The sequence below is a fragment of the Oncorhynchus tshawytscha genome, linkage group LG04 (genome assembly GCF_018296145.1).
Source record: "Oncorhynchus tshawytscha isolate Ot180627B linkage group LG04, Otsh_v2.0, whole genome shotgun sequence".
NCBI lineage: Eukaryota > Metazoa > Chordata > Actinopteri > Salmoniformes > Salmonidae > Oncorhynchus > Oncorhynchus tshawytscha.
In genome coordinates, this window is record NC_056432.1 from 66,907,363 (window position 1) to 66,922,483 (window position 15,121).

The 15,121-nt window shown below is 43.0% G+C and overlaps 2 protein-coding genes across 2 annotated transcripts; both read right to left on the reverse strand.

Moving 5' to 3' along the window:
• Positions 1 to 1,227: 1,227 nt before the first annotated feature.
• Positions 1,228 to 11,061, reverse strand: LOC112249264 (ATM interactor). The gene is made up of 4 exons (XM_024419068.2): positions 10,682 to 11,061; positions 7,503 to 7,628; positions 5,335 to 5,534; positions 1,228 to 4,075 (listed from the first exon to the last, which is right to left on the reverse strand). Exons 1-4 carry the CDS (start codon positions 10,910 to 10,912, stop codon positions 2,290 to 2,292), a joined length of 2,343 nt encoding a protein of 780 aa, XP_024274836.1. The 5' UTR covers positions 10,913 to 11,061; the 3' UTR covers positions 1,228 to 2,289.
• Positions 11,062 to 11,193: 132 nt separating this feature from the next.
• LOC112249265 (centromere protein N-B) lies at positions 11,194 to 14,857 on the reverse strand. Its single transcript, XM_024419069.2, has 10 exons — positions 14,545 to 14,857; positions 14,101 to 14,146; positions 13,938 to 13,997; positions 13,697 to 13,770; positions 13,377 to 13,550; positions 13,162 to 13,263; positions 12,973 to 13,027; positions 12,734 to 12,843; positions 12,516 to 12,639; positions 11,194 to 11,496 (listed from the first exon to the last, which is right to left on the reverse strand). Exons 1-10 carry the CDS (start codon positions 14,713 to 14,715, stop codon positions 11,408 to 11,410), a joined length of 1,005 nt encoding a protein of 334 aa, XP_024274837.1. The 5' UTR covers positions 14,716 to 14,857; the 3' UTR covers positions 11,194 to 11,407.
• Between the last annotated feature and the right edge of the window lie 264 nt (positions 14,858 to 15,121).

The following is a 15,121-nucleotide window of genomic DNA, read 5'->3' on the forward strand; positions in this document are numbered from 1 at the left end:
CACCAACAGATCAAAATCCAACATGGAGAAATACTCTAAACTTGGAGCTCTTTTGTGAAGTTCACATTCAATAAAACTGTCTCAACAAATGTCTGTTTCTTGAAATTTGAATGGGATGCATGTGCAAATGAGGTAAAATATTGTAATGATACCAACAGCTAGCTTTGACTAATACGATATACTTTAGAGTGTAGTTCAAGAAAATGTTGATAGAAATTGTAATATTTCATCAGTTTATGTTCCGTAACGTTTAGTGGGGTTGTTATACAGTACCTTCAGAAAGTATTCACACCCATTGCCTTTTCCACACCAAAACTTGTGTTACAGCCTGAATTTAAACTTGATTAAATTAAGATTTGTTTTGTCACTGGCCTTATCACAATACCCCATAATGTCAAAGTGGAATTATGTTTTAGGAAATTGTACAAACTAAATGAAAAGATGAAATGTCTGGTGTCAGTAAGTATTCAACACCTTTGTTATGGTAAGCCTAAAAAAAAAATCAGGAGTAAAAATGTGCATAACAAGTTGCATGGACTCAAACTGTGTACAATAAGTGTTTAACTAAGTAATTAAAAAAAATTCTAATCTCTGTATCCTTCACACACACAATTATCGGAAAGGTCCCTCAGCCAAGCAGTGAATTTCAAACACAGATTCAACCACAAAAACCAGGGAGGTTTTCCAATGCCTCGCAAAGAAGGGCACCTATTGGTAGACAGATAAAAATAAAGAAATCAGACATTGAATATCCCTTTCTGCATGGTGAGGTTATTAATTACACTTTGGATCGTGTATTCCTAACTCAGTTGCAGGAGAGGAAGGAAACCGCACACCATTGACCATGAGGTCGATGGTGACTTTTAAACCAGTTAATAGTTTAATGGCTGTGATAGGAGAAAATGGAGGATGGATCAATTGTATTTACTCCACAATACAAAAAATGTGGCAAAGCAATACACCTTTTGCCCTGAATACAATGTATTATGTTTGGGTTACAACTCATATTTTCAAGCATAGTGGTGGCTGCATCATGTTATGGGTATGCTTGTAATCATTAAGGACTGGAAAGTTTTTCAGGATAAAAAAGAAACGTAATGGAGCTAAGCACAGGCAAAATCCTAGAGGAAAACCTGGTCCAGTCTGCTTTCCACCAGACACTGGGAGATTAATTCACCTTTCAGCAGGACAATAATCTACAACACAAGGCCAAATCTACACTGGAGCTGCTTACCAAGAAGACAGTGAATGTTCCCGAATGTCCAAGTTACAGTTTTGACTTAAATCTACTTGAAAATCTATGGCAAGACCCAAAAAAGGTTGTCTAGCAATGATCAACAACCAATTCATCAGAGTTTGAATAATTCTGAAAATAAAATGGGCAAATGTTGCACAATCCAGGTGTGGAAAGCTCTTAAAGACTTACCCAGAAAGACTCACAGTTGTAATTGAAAGGTGATTCTAACATGCATTTACTCAGGGGGTTGAATACTTATTTAATGAAGACATATTCGTTTTATTTTCCATTTTTTGTTCCACTTTATCCCACTTTGTCACAACAACATGTGGAAAAAAATCAAGGGGTGTGAATACTTTGAGGCACTGTATATGGTGGTGGTGGACATACACAATCACCATGTAATCACAGTGACTAGTGAGTAGCTAGATCCTCATAGTGTTTCTCTACAGTGTTGTATCACTTCAGCACACTGTGCTGCTATATACTTACAGCCAGCTAATGAATAAGTCAAAGATGATGACAGGCTAGTCTCCTAACGCGATGACCCAGCTTATAGCTGGGTGGCCCTGTAACAATGGGGCAATTCTACAAGACTGTACTTCATAATCACATGTCAACAATGAGAGTGTGGCAACTATTTTAGAATTTCACTAATACGTTTGTGCCACATCAAAACTGCCGGAAGTCATTCAACAGCAGTATGATTAAGGAAAGCCTCAAAAGGCATTACATACTCTCTTACAGCAAACAGTGTTCAAACTTTGAAAACGGACTAAACTGGCTTTTCAGACAAAATATATATTTAAGTAGTAAGACGTGCAAATAAACATGTAAACAAGGATGGGAAATCATATCCATGAACTGATAATAAAGTGCTTTAGAGCTAGCATGAGGGAGATCCTAGACATGCTACCCCCCTGTAGAATGTCCTAAGACTTCTTAAGGCGGCTCACTTCTACACCTAAACCTCCAGTAGTAGAGGGACATAGACTGTAGAGGATGATGAGTTGGAGCCCAGGACCTGGGGGAGGGGTCAGCTGATGGGCTTCTCAGAGTGCTGAAAGAGCAAACAACTCCTCACACGTCTGCGTTTCCACCGAGCTGAAGTGGGACTCCATGTTCCAGGCCATGTCAGCTGACAGGAAGTCGTCCATGACTGTCTGGGTCTCGTTGCTGGTCAGGAAGAGGTTTCCAAGGCCCTCAGAAGATGCGTCGGTCACCGTCTGAGTCTCCGTGCTGCTCAAGAGCCTGGCCTGGTCACCCTGGGACACAGAGGGAAGGGTGTTGAAGTTTGGTGTTGGTGTCAGCGGTCGGCGGAGGTCGGTCTGTGTCTCAGTGTCAGAGGACTCTGTGCTCATGGAGAAGCTGGACTGTCGCAGAATGTTGCCCAGTGGCATGTGGCCTCCGGCTTTCAGCAGGAAGTTGAGGTCCGTCTGGGTCTGGGTGTCAAACATCTCCAGTTCCAGGTCGCTGGCCTGGCTCCGGCCTGGCCCCTCACTGTTTCCCAGGCCTTCCAGGAGGAGGAAGTCTGTCTGGGTTTGGATATCCAGGACCTCCAGGGGTGTGTCGGCCCCCAGACCGCTCAGCTCGCTCTCCTCCGTCTGGGTCTGGATGTGGGCCGCGTTCAGGAATTCCTCAAAGTCAAAGTCGATGCCCGTGTGCTGTTCCTGAACAGAGCCCAGACCTGACCCACAGCCTGTTGAATGATCCATCTGCGTCTGGTGACCGGACAGAGAGTGACCTGACAAGATATTCTCCAAGTCGTTGAACAGAGCCAAGGTGGTCTGGGTTTGGTTGTCAGCCACGCTGCCCGACTGGAGATCGTCTGTCTGCACGCCAAAACACATGCCTCCTGCTGACTTGTCGTCGTCATAGAGACCGTTACCGACACAGGAGAGGGGGTCGTCTACACCGTGGGTTCTAAAGCTTCTGTCTGTCAGTGCCGTCTGTGTTGAGACACTGAGGGAGTAACTGTCGAAGAGGTCTGAGCACATAATAGCCTGGTCCATCTGAGCCCGCTCTTCTGACCCAGCCAGGATGAGTCTGGTCTGGGTCTGCTTGGTAATGTAGGGGGACTGGGATGGGGAGGAATAGGGGCAGGGCAGCTGGTTGAGGGTGTAGGTATCTGTCTGCGCCCCGATGGTGGTGGTGGCTTTGGCCTTCGAGGGGAACGTCTGGGTCTCTACACTGACCGGCAGCAGGACCTGAGCACTCACACTAATATCTGTCTGAGAACACGATGAGACCGACGACTCACCAACGGAGCACATCTCCGTCCCCACCCCAACCCCCATAGGCATCCTGGACAAGTATGAGATGTCTGTCTGGATGTTGGTGGAGGTATTGCTCCCCCTGGTCCCTCCTAGGTCATCGCCAGAGCCCAATGACTCCAGACTTACCTGCACCCCCATGCTGACAGGCCCCAGACTGGAGCGGGAGGCAGGCATGCTGCCCCTGAAGCCCAGGGTCTTCGGGTCTAGGTGAGGCACCATGGCCCCCATGGACTGGGGCATGAGGTGGAGGGTGCTGAAGGAGCCCTGGCTGTCCACAGCCAGCACCACAGACCTCAGAACCCCGCTCTCTGTGGAGGGGAGGAGGACGGGGAGATGGGCCAACTGCATCACAGGGAAATTCACCAGAGCCACTTTGGGCTTGGGTAGGAGGAGTTTCTGGAGGTGTTTAGGGGGGTTATTGTGGCAGACCCTGTCTGCAGGGAGGGAGTCCTCTGAAAGTTCTCTGTCTGTTTTTATGATCTGACACATGAATTCACTGGGCTTGACTTTTTCCTCTCCACTTATCTGTCTCTCCATCTTCCGCTTTTTCACTGGTGGATACCTGCAAACACCGGGCGGAGGAGAGAATACGTCAAGCAGACAAAACAGCAGTAGGTAGTTCTAAAGCTTTGACAAACACTAATAAAAGCAAGGTACAGTGGCAGCATCATTGTGCAGTCAAATTCAAGGTCTGTTCTCAAGCCACGTTGTGCATGCAGGCGTTTGTCCCAACATGATCTGTTATTGAATAATGACATGGTTTACTGGATAAACTGCATGACACATGAAGACGTTGAGCCTCTCTGCCACCACGTGTCCCCACCATCTTTAAGTCCCCTCCAACAGCATGTCCAACCAAATACAAGTCTTATTTAATAGAAACCCATTTGAATGTCATGTGTCGACTAATGCTTTGAGGAGCATCCACTGCCGATTCAATGACACCACATGGCAGTGACTGCAATAATCAAGGAGGAAGGATAGCCTACCAAGTGAACATTGGCTCCTTGCACAATGCATGTCTCAATCTGTCCATCTGGCTTGTCAAAATCCTTTGTTTCAGTGTCTATTTGTCCACTTATCTGAACCTCCAACCTTGGTTCAGTAGCTAGACAAACATTTTTGAGTTAACTACACAAACAGGCAGTAGATTAGAGTAGGGAAGCACGATTATTTAATATCCTATATTCCTCCTGGGTGGATATTACTGTAAATTCTATTTTAGGGAGATTCATGTACCATAAAATCCATCATTCATCATTCACGTGCATGCAGCTGTGTGTCAGACTGGCATGTGAACATTTTGTGGGCCTGTTCCAGTTGATACAATGCAAATTTGCTAGTGAGAGCATAAACTCAAGACAGACAGGCAGTTAAACAGGCGAAGTAGAGAGATCATTGAAAGACGACGTGAACCAACCTCCATGAGTAGCTAATGTGATTTATGGAGGATGTTTTTTGCTGGACAATGTCTCTGGCATTGCTTATATTTTATGCCTTTTGTGTATTTTTAAAATCGGCCAAAACCCGTCAATAACCGGCTAATGGAAACACTGCCCTCCAGGATGATATCCAGTATACACCGAGTGAACAAAACCTTAGTAATATTGATTTGTATAACCCCCCCGCCCCTCTGAATGGCACACGTACACGTCTCAATTGTCTCAAGGCTTAAAAATATTTATTTAACCTGTCTCCTCCCCTTCATCTACATTGACTGAAGTGGATTTAACAAGTGACATCAATAAGGTATCATAGACTGACCAGGTGAAAGCTATGTCATGGAAAGAGCAGGTGTTTCTAATGTTTTGTACACTCTACCGGTGTTCTGTGGGGACCTCGTGGCCGGTCCTGTAGATATGTGACAGTAGCGCTGCTCTGCTGGCGTAGGGGCAGCCACACGTGCAGCGGTAGGTCCTCCCACAGTCCTCTATGTGGCGCCTCAGGTCCCACTCTGTGCTGTAGCCGTTGTTGCACTTGGAACACTTGTGCTTCTTCTCTGCATGCATCTTCATAAAGTGCTGGATAGAGCAGAATATACAGTTAAGTCAGAAGTTTACATACACCTTAGCCAAATACATTTGAACTCAGTTTCACAATTCCTGACATTTAATCTGAGTAAAAATTCCCTGTTTTAGGTCAGTTAGGATCGCCACTTTATTTTATGAATGTGAAATGTCAGAATAATAGTAGAGAGAAAGATTTATTTCAGCTTTTATTTCTTTCATCACATTCCCAGTGGGTCAGAAGTTTACATACACTCAATTAGTATTTGTAGCATTGCCTTAAAATTGTTTAACTTGGGTCAAACATTTCAGGTAGCCTTCCACAAGCTTCCCACAACAAGTTGGGTGAATTTTGGCCCATTCCTCCTGACAGAGCTGGTGTAAGTGAGTCAGGTTTGTAGGCCTCCTTGCTCACACACAAATTTTCTATGGGATTAAGGTCAGGGCTTTGTGATGGCCACTTCAATAAGCCATTTTGCCACAACTTTGGAAGTATGTTGGGAGTCATTGTCCATTTGGAAGACTCATTTGCGACCAAGCTTTAACTTCCTGATTGACGTCTTGAGTTGTTGCTTCAATATATCCACAAAAAATGTCTGCCTCATGATGCCATCTATTTTGTGAAGTGCACCAGTCCCTCCTGCAGGAAAGCACCCCCACAACATGATGCTGCCACCCCCGGGCTTACCGGTTGGGATGGTGTTCTTCGGCTTGCAAGCATCCCCCTTTTTCCTCCAAACATAACGATGGTCATTACAGCCAAACAGTTCTATTTTTGTTTCATCAGACCAGAGGACATTTCTCCAAAAAGTATGATCTTTGTCCCCATGTGCAGTTGCAAACCGTAGTCTGGCTTTTTTATGGCGGTTTTGGAGCAGTGAGTTCTTCCTTGCCGAGCGGCCTTTCAGGTTATGTCGATATAGGACTCTTTTTCCTGTGGCTATAGATACTTTTGTACCGGTTTCCTCCAGCATCTTCACAAGGTCCTTTGCTGTTGTTCTGGGATTGATTTGCACTTTTTGCACCAAAGTACATTCATCTCTAGGAGACAGAATGTGTCTCCTTCCTGAGCAGTATGACGGCTGCGTAGCCCCATGGTGTTTATACTTGCGTACTATTGTTTGTACAGATGAACATGGTACCTTCAGGCGTTTGGAAATTGCTCCCAAGGATGAACCAGACTTGTGGAGGTGTACAATTTTTTTTTCTGAGGTCTTGACTGATTTATTTTGATTTTCACATGATGTCAAGCAAAGAGGCACTGAGTTTGAAGGTAGGCCTTAAAAATACATCCACAGGTACACCTCCAATTGACTCAAATGATGTCAATTAGCTAAATCAGAAGCTTCTAAAGCCATCATTTTCTGGAATTTCCCAAGCTGTTTAAAGGCACAGTCAACTTAGTTTATGTAAACTTCTGACCCATTGGAATTGTGATAGAGTAAATTATAATTCAAATAATCTGTCTTTAAACAATTGTTGGAAAAATGACTTGTGTCATGCAGAAGGTAGATGTCATAACCGACTTGTCAAAACTATAGTTTGTTAGCAAGAAATTTGCGGAGTGGTTGAAAAACTAGTTTTAATGACGCCAACCTAAGTGTATGTAAACTTCCAACTTCAACACTACATAGGGCTATGAGAGGAGGTTACTCGTTACACGAACTGGAAAAAAGCTATAAAATAATCTATTATTCCCTTCTTGTTCACTAATTCCAATTTCCTAGTTATACTTCAAAAGACTCTCTATTGAGACGTAATTATTAGACACACTTTTCAATCATTTACAATTCCCATCCACCATCAGCATCTCAGGGGAGATCCAAAGCAGGAGTGGAAAGTGATTAGGGGAGAAACCAGGAGGAAATGTCTGTCTCAGTCAATCCATTCATTAGACAATCCGCATGAGTCTGACTCGGGTGGTTTCAGCCAGGCTATCTCTGTCATTATACAGTTCTTAGACTGACTGTAGGGATGTGGTACCTGTTTAACCAGGGAAAACTGGGAGAAGGGTCTGTTGGGGCCTCGTGGACAGCCCTCTATGGGACAACAGTAGAGCTTCTGGGAGCCCTTCATGTCCTTCCTGATGGTGGGGTTGACAAGGCCGTCCTATGGAGAAAGAGGATGACTGATTAGATTGTGATATTATAGGCTTAAGATTTAGTGTCATCTATCAGCACTGAAATAATGTAGGCTAACTAACAACAAGTAGAAAGGTAGGCCATCAGCACAACTCTCAAGACCGCTGAGCTAAAGGCTAGGCCTAGGTATTAGTTATACCTTAGTTAGTGATGATTTTAGCCTTGGAGTACCATTACAATGAAAACATCCAGTGGATGGACACGCCAATTATCCTTTGTAGAAAACCATATGAATGTCAAATACAGAGACGAAGGTGGTCCAGATGGAGGGTCCACATCTATGACTTTAAAGGAGGTTCAGATTAAAGTTATTAGTTTAACAGCACATCGAGTTTGTGCTTTCCAGTGTGCTACATCACTCCACACTCCTGGCAGTCTCCAGATAGCCGTGCCGAAGCAGCTGTCAGCAGCACATTACATTAACTCAATGAACAGCAGCATGATGCTTATGTAAGAGTACAGCACACACTCACAGGCCACAGATAGACCTCAGCATTGACCCATGTGTACATCCTGACCATCCTTATTAGCATTGCACTATTTCACTGGCCAAGGTCACCTAGCAGGCTACATTTACTGTGTCATTGGTTTTTATTTAACCTTCATTTATCTAGGCAAGTCAACTAAGAACAAATTCTTATTGACAATGATGGCCTACCCCGGCCAAACCCGGACGACGCTGGGCCAACTGTGCGCCGCCCTATGGGACTCCCAATCACAGCCGGATGTGATGCAGCCTGGTTTCGAACCAGGGACTGCAGTGATGCCTCTTGCACTGAGATGCAGTGTCTTAGACCGTTACGCTACTCGGGAGTCCAAAATGTGTACAGTACTAGTAAAAGAGACGTTTTGATGGAAGTTAGGCTAATATACATAAACATCCTGCATAGTGCTAAAAATTATTCAGGCACAGTGCATTGCCAGACTTTGATACAGGCAGGCAGGGCAGATATAGCTTTGTTTCTGTCTGCTACAAGACAGCTAGGAAATACAAACTGAAAATCTGTCAGTAGGCTGCTTCAAGAAGTCAGGTCATCAAAAGTGTTTAACATGCAAAGTTTGACAGGAAGTGTGACTAGTCTACACTACAGCCTGCTTAGTACAGTAGGCTAATATATATAAAAAAAATATTTCACCTTTATTTAACCAGGTAGGCTAGTTGAGAACAAGTTCTCATTTACAACTGCGACCTGGCCAAGATAAAGCATAGCAGTGTGAACAGACAACACCACAGAGTTACACATGGAGTAAACAATAAACAAGTCAATAACACAGTAGAAAAAATAAAAAGAGTCTATATACATTGTGTGGAAAAGTCATGAGGAGGTAGGCGAATAATTTCAATTTAGCAGATTAACACTGGAGTGATAAATGATCAGATGGTCATGTGCAGGTAGAGATACTGGTTTGCAGAACGGTGCCTATAGCGGAGAACCTGTGTGATAAGGAATAAATAATGCCCTGGGTTCTCGAAAGCAAGGGTAGAGTTGCCTCTACTGTCAGCCCTTTCACAGTCATAGACATCTACGACTATGCTCAATTGACACCATTTTGTTCAGATTGACAGTTTTCTTCATGAACTGCTGCACCATGCATTTTCTCCTCCATCTCTCATTCTCCTGCATTAGACCCAGTTGAATTAGTTCAATATTGAGAACAGTTAGCATTTATGTGGGGGAATGAGGAGCATGAAGTGCTTTTCTGACCTAATTCAAACATTCACCTTTTCTTTTTTTCAACGAGCTCAGTCTGTAGAAAGCCAAAAGATTGCTAGATCCCAGCATTCATTTGGGGGAAACTGGAATCACTAGGACTCCCACGGGGCAGCAAGACTAGGCCAGGACATTGCATACATTTCAGTTAAAGAGGAGGACCATTGTCTCCAAGACTTTCCCTTACTATAACTAGTATTCATATTTAGCCTAAAGACAGTGTGACAGTTGGTTGTATGACCAGACTGATTTCGTTGCACATCTCAGGCTTAGCCCATCTTCTTCAGCCATTTAAACATTAATTCACTGAGGGTTATTTTAATTGCTTGAATTTCCAGAAACTTCTTGAGAACCAAATGACTCAATAATATGACACACAGTTAGGCTATGTGGGCATGGAGACATGCATGTTTACATGCACACAAATAATTCGATATTAAACTGAGTTTGGCATTAGTCATGTAAACACCTTAATCTGCTTATCTTAATCGGCGTAAGGTCATAATCGAAGTAAACATAAACCGATTAAAACACCTGGTTTTCGGAGCAACCTTCGAATTATGGCATGTACAGTTTAATCGTCGTTCCAGCGGTGTATTTGACCTGCGCATGTGCCAGCACCCGTAGCTCAAGCCTCCCTGCATGAGTTCGGAAAACTGAAAGTATGCATCTTTTCTCTTACACACATATGTCCTAACGCAAAATCAGATCGTCTTCTCAAATATAACATGGTCAATGTGGTAGAACGTTTATTTTAATTGGCGATTTTCCGCATTTATCAAAAGTCCCATCAGTAGCCTAATTTCAGATGTGTCCATAAAAACAGGATTAGTGAAATCGTTCTTGCAAAGCATGTAAACGTTTTAAACTTACTATTATATTAATCTGAATATCCACAATATTCGTATTATTGTGCGCATCTAAACGTGTGGATTTTAACAGACAATATATTTGTATGGCTGACATGTAAAGGCAGTACAAGAAAGCTAGTTAACATTAGCGCGGATAATCAGTCTCATGCAGCTATGATCCTAGCCTAGGATGATTGAAACACTGCTTAAAGCAATGTAACACAATAGTAAGAAAGTCACGTTATCAGCAATATACAGTTGTTGCTAGCCAACTTAAAAAAAACTGGCCTCAAACAGTGCACAATGACTTGCCGTTTTCCCAATAAGCATGCCTCTAACTACCTAGCGTAACTAGTTAGTGATACAAGGATCATTAATTGAAAAATAGAAAGACAACGTGTTGGAATGTGTCAGTAGCCCCTTTGGTTAACTTGCAAATAGGCTAACAAGCTAGCTACCTTTACTCTGTGGGACTTCACGAGATGCATGTTCAGGGCTGGCGTGTTCGGTAGAATCTTGCCACATCCTTCTACAGTGCATAGGATATTGGTCCGCACTTCTTTGGTGAGCTCCATGATAGACGGTTTGATAATCTCCCGCGTCGGTGCAGGGGGCTCTTCGGTGCATTTTTGACTGCCCGTGGAAGCGTTATCGTTTGGGTATGCTTTCCCGGACGCAGAGGCAGCCATGTTTCTGTTGACAAGTCACCAAACCAACTGCTCATCAAGCAGCAGACGCGCTGCTTCAAACAAGCCAAGAAAATATGGTCTGGAAAATACGAGGACGCGGCTACTTCCGGGAGATCTTTCTTAGCAACAGACAGCCACTCCCACACAAGCGTCCTGGCAACATCAGAGGGCTGGCAAGTGACAATATTGTAGCTAAAGTCTATGACATATTACATGTGCAAAAATGTAAAACAAGCAAACATAACCTTTTGCTGTACACTTCTCAAGTAACACAAAGTTTAAAAAATCCAATAACATTTATTAGAGTACAGATTGTAGTATACTAATTGAGAAGCAATAACAAGATGATTCTTATTCTTAACACCTGGGCGAAGGACAGAGTGAATGGGTAAACAAGGTGTTCTAAAAAATGAATGTTAAACCCCATAAAATGTTAACACATTCAATACAAAATATACACGACTTGTTCTGGTAGTTCTTATAGTTAAATTTGATTTAAACTCCTTTGTCTGTGATAACAAAATAGTTTCTCCCTTTCTGTGTGATGGATGAGAGAAGAGGGGTGACTGGGGTTGACGCCATACCTGTAAAACACAAGCAATTACTGAGGGGATTCCTTTTTACCCACCCTGTTCACAGGGTAGGCTGATTTTACACATGGTTAAAAGTGATTGCATTCGTTTTTTAAATCTGTGAGTCTTCCCTGGCATGAGCTGGGTGCCCCGCACGAAACAAAAGTGATATAACACATGGAGTAATGAGTTAGGATTTCATGTTCACCTGCACAACTGTTTTCTATTGATATATCACTATCTACTGTCCAAAAGAAAGCTAGTTGAACATACATTTTTATGGAAAATACATTTTGTTCTGAATGATCCATAATGCTGCCATGTTGACAATATGACCAGGTTGAGCATATTACTGTTCAATTTGAGCAGGGTACTCCACCCTCACCGGTTTTAGCCGGTCATGTGACTGACCAATGCCTGATTCACCCCAGTTCAGTCTAATCGAATCCACTCATTTATTAGCAGACCCTCTGAAAAGCATCAAACTCAGCACGTCTGGAGAATGAGATGGACACAGTGAAAGTCTGTCATTGTTCCTCTGCCCCCTTGTGGCCATGGACAGAATTGAATAAAGAAGTGGAGCCATATATGAGCAGTTAACTAACTATAACCACATCAAATAAAACGTTATAATGCTGAGCATCACCTGGAAGACGTGACTTCTAAACCTGTATGGAACAAAGTGCAGAGAGAGAGAGAGCTATTGTTCATAATTTGTTGTCTCTGCAGCTCCAATGGGGCACCTGAGTGGCGCTGCAGGCACTGCATCTCAGTGCTAGAGGCGTGGTTCGATTCCAGGCTGTATCACAACCGTCCGTGATTGGGAGTCCCATAGGGCAGCACACAATTGGCCCAGAGTTGTTAGGGTTTTTGGCTGGGGTAGGCCGTCATTGTAAATAAAAAAATTGTTCTTAACTGACTTGCCAAGTTAAATAGATGTTTAAAAAAACTAGAAGATGTGGCTCTTCCCATTGACAAAGATTAAAGGGGATATTAAACAAAGCCTAGCCCTAGACATATAGATACTGTACCTGAGGACACACAGTGCCTGAGTGACTCTAGGAGGTTGGTGCTGGCAAACTCCACCACTCCTCTGAAGGGCTCTTCTCTGCCTGTCAACGTTTTGTTAGAGTTATCTCGGAACTTGGTCTCCAGCTGAGAAGAGAGCAGAATACATTGTCACACACAGCATAGAAGGCACACGAGGAGAAAGCTTTTTGTAAACAACCCATAGTTCAACTTCTTGCACCTTGTAGACAGCTTTTTGCAGTTGAGGTAGTGTCCCATCGCCAAAGGCCTCACAGGCCATCTGAAGACGGTTCTCTGTATTCTCAGCCTGTTCGTTCTCTATATTGGGGTCTAAAATTAGAAAATAGTTTATGTTTCACTGACATTCTAAATCAATATTCTAATTAGTTGTGGTTGTCACCATGATTATGTTCATGTATACATTACAATTGTATTTTATAAGCAGACAACAAAACATACTTCTAGGGACAGGATTCTTTTCCTGAAGAGGTTTTGGATGTTTGGTGGGGAACACCTAGAAATGAATGAAAAGGTGCAGAACACAGAATCTCTAGTTAGTTCAATAAGCTTTCCTTGTTATCAATAAGCAGTGGGATGGTCATGACAAAGGCTTTTATATGGCCCGTAGGGGACAGGGCCAAGGCCTACCTGTTGGTACTGCCTCGTCAGTAGGTCTCTGATGGCGATGAGGTTCCGTCCACTGAGGTGAGCGTCCTTCATAGAGCCATATCTGGTGGCCAGAACCAAGGCCTGTATGACAGAACCCAGTCTGTTAAACAGGCGATAGAGACCATAGAAACTGAATTCAAAGCACTGCAATATGACATTATGAATCCCCCCCAGGGCAATTTAGAAATCCTTGCCTGGTTTAAAAGAGGCTTATACTTTGAAGTCAAGCCGGTCACAAAGACATAAGGGGTCTGAAGATGGTGGACAACATATGTGGGTTTAAGGTGGTTAGGCTTTGTGAAGTTGTCCCCCCAGGCAACACGTATCCATATGGCCTCATCTGTGTGTTTCTTTATTTTAATAGACACCTTGGAAGGAAAGACAAACACAGACATTGACAGAGATGGCACACGCAAACACAGCAATTGAGGGACATTACAAGCCAATGTCCATTTTAATGAATGTTAGTTCTGTCTTTTCTACCAAGCATATACATGCTGGAAATCATACATACATGCCTGATGAGCTCTGTGAGGTTGGCCTTGAACTGTTCCTTGAACTGTGTCAGTTCAATGGATGGTGCTTCCTCTGTGAAGAAAAATATACTTGAAATTAACAGTAATGCTGATTAGGCTACATTTAATACCTTGGAACTCTAATACTGATTAAGGTCCACTTTCAAAAGGAACTTTGTGAGTGTCAGTGAAAGCACCAGATACTAAATGTTGAGCAAGGTATTAGAGACTTTCATTTACCCTCTGCATCAAGGAGCTGGAAGCCATGCCACATTCCCTGGTTTGGATTCTCAATGATATCTGGAAAGCATTGGTGAAATGTATTATCTATTACTGACTACTAAGTAGACCATTAGCTACTGAGGGGGGAATTAGTTCGTTCACACTGTCAGATAACACTTACAGATCATTTCGAGTTCTGTGATGTGTTTCACTGTCAAGCCCTTCTCCTGGGAAAGATACAAGTAGAGTGTATCAGAAAGGTTGAAAGTATAACAAAAAATGTTGATTACACTTAGCCCACGATGAACTGTTAAGGTGAGCTAGTGTAACCGATGTGAAATGGCTAGCTAGTTAGCGGTGGAGAGCGCTAATAGCGTTTAAATTGGTGACGTCACTCGCTCTGAGACCTGAAGTCGTTGTTCCGCGGCTTTTGTGGAGCGATGCTTCGTGGGTGTCAGTTGTCTATGTGTGCAGAGGGTCCCTGGTTCGAGCCCGGGTAGGGGCGAGGGAACGGACTAAAGTTAAACTGTTACACTAGATTAAGTGAACAAGTTAGCTAAAGAGAACATCACTAGAAAGCTACTTAGATAGGTAACGTTAACTATAGTCAAGCAGCTACATGTACCTCACAGAAAGCCAGTAGATGTTCCGTCAACACCCATTTTGGTTGTGTGAAGTCCAGCGAATGCAGGTCCTCATTTGATAGATGAGCCCACTTGCCAAGCATTTTCTGGAGCATTTGATAAGGGATTCGTCGTATCAGACGTTGTAATATACGCTTTGTAGAGTCATCCATGCTTAAAATGTTTGTTTTAACCAAGTAAACTCTTAAAACGCATTAGATAGTAAGCTAACAGCAGACACACAAATACAAAACAAACCGCCGAACGAGAGACAACCAATCGGAATTATTTGGTGGGTCGCACTTCCTGTTTCGTAATTTCCCCCGCAAATAACGTTTACCACATATTCACATTCTTTAGAGATGTTTAGAGGTTATATGAGGTTAAATGGGGTTTAATATTGTCATAAATTATACAAAAAATGTGTAAAAACAAAATAATTTAGAAAACTGATATCTGGGATTTTGTTTCGTAAAAATGTATTCTTCTTTCCACTGCCACATGCGATGGCGCCGTCTGCTGGAGAGGCATAGATGCACAGTGCTTAGGATTAATTACATTTGATGATATAGATTTAAT

Excerpts from the sequence above, each read along its gene's own strand:
- LOC112249265 (XM_024419069.2), bottom strand. The coding sequence starts at position 14,715 with ATGGATGACTCTACAAAGCGTATATTACAACGTCTGATACGACGAATC. Across the intron at positions 12,640-12,733 it reads TGCAAAAAGCTGTCTACAAG|CTGGAGACCAAGTTCCGAGA; the intron begins GTGCAAGAAGTT and ends CTCTCTTCTCAG. Across the intron at positions 11,497-12,515 it reads CAGGCACTGTGTGTCCTCAG|GTATGGCGTCAACCCCAGTC; the intron begins GTACAGTATCTA and ends TGTGTTTTACAG.
- LOC112249264 (XM_024419068.2), bottom strand. The coding sequence starts at position 10,912 with ATGGCTGCCTCTGCGTCCGGGAAAGCATACCCAAACGATAACGCTTCC. Across the intron at positions 5,535-7,502 it reads AGTTTTCCCTGGTTAAACAG|CACTTTATGAAGATGCATGC; the intron begins GTACCACATCCC and ends TGCTCTATCCAG. Across the intron at positions 4,076-5,334 it reads GAGGTCCCCACAGAACACCG|GTATCCACCAGTGAAAAAGC; the intron begins GTAGAGTGTACA and ends CGGTGTTTGCAG.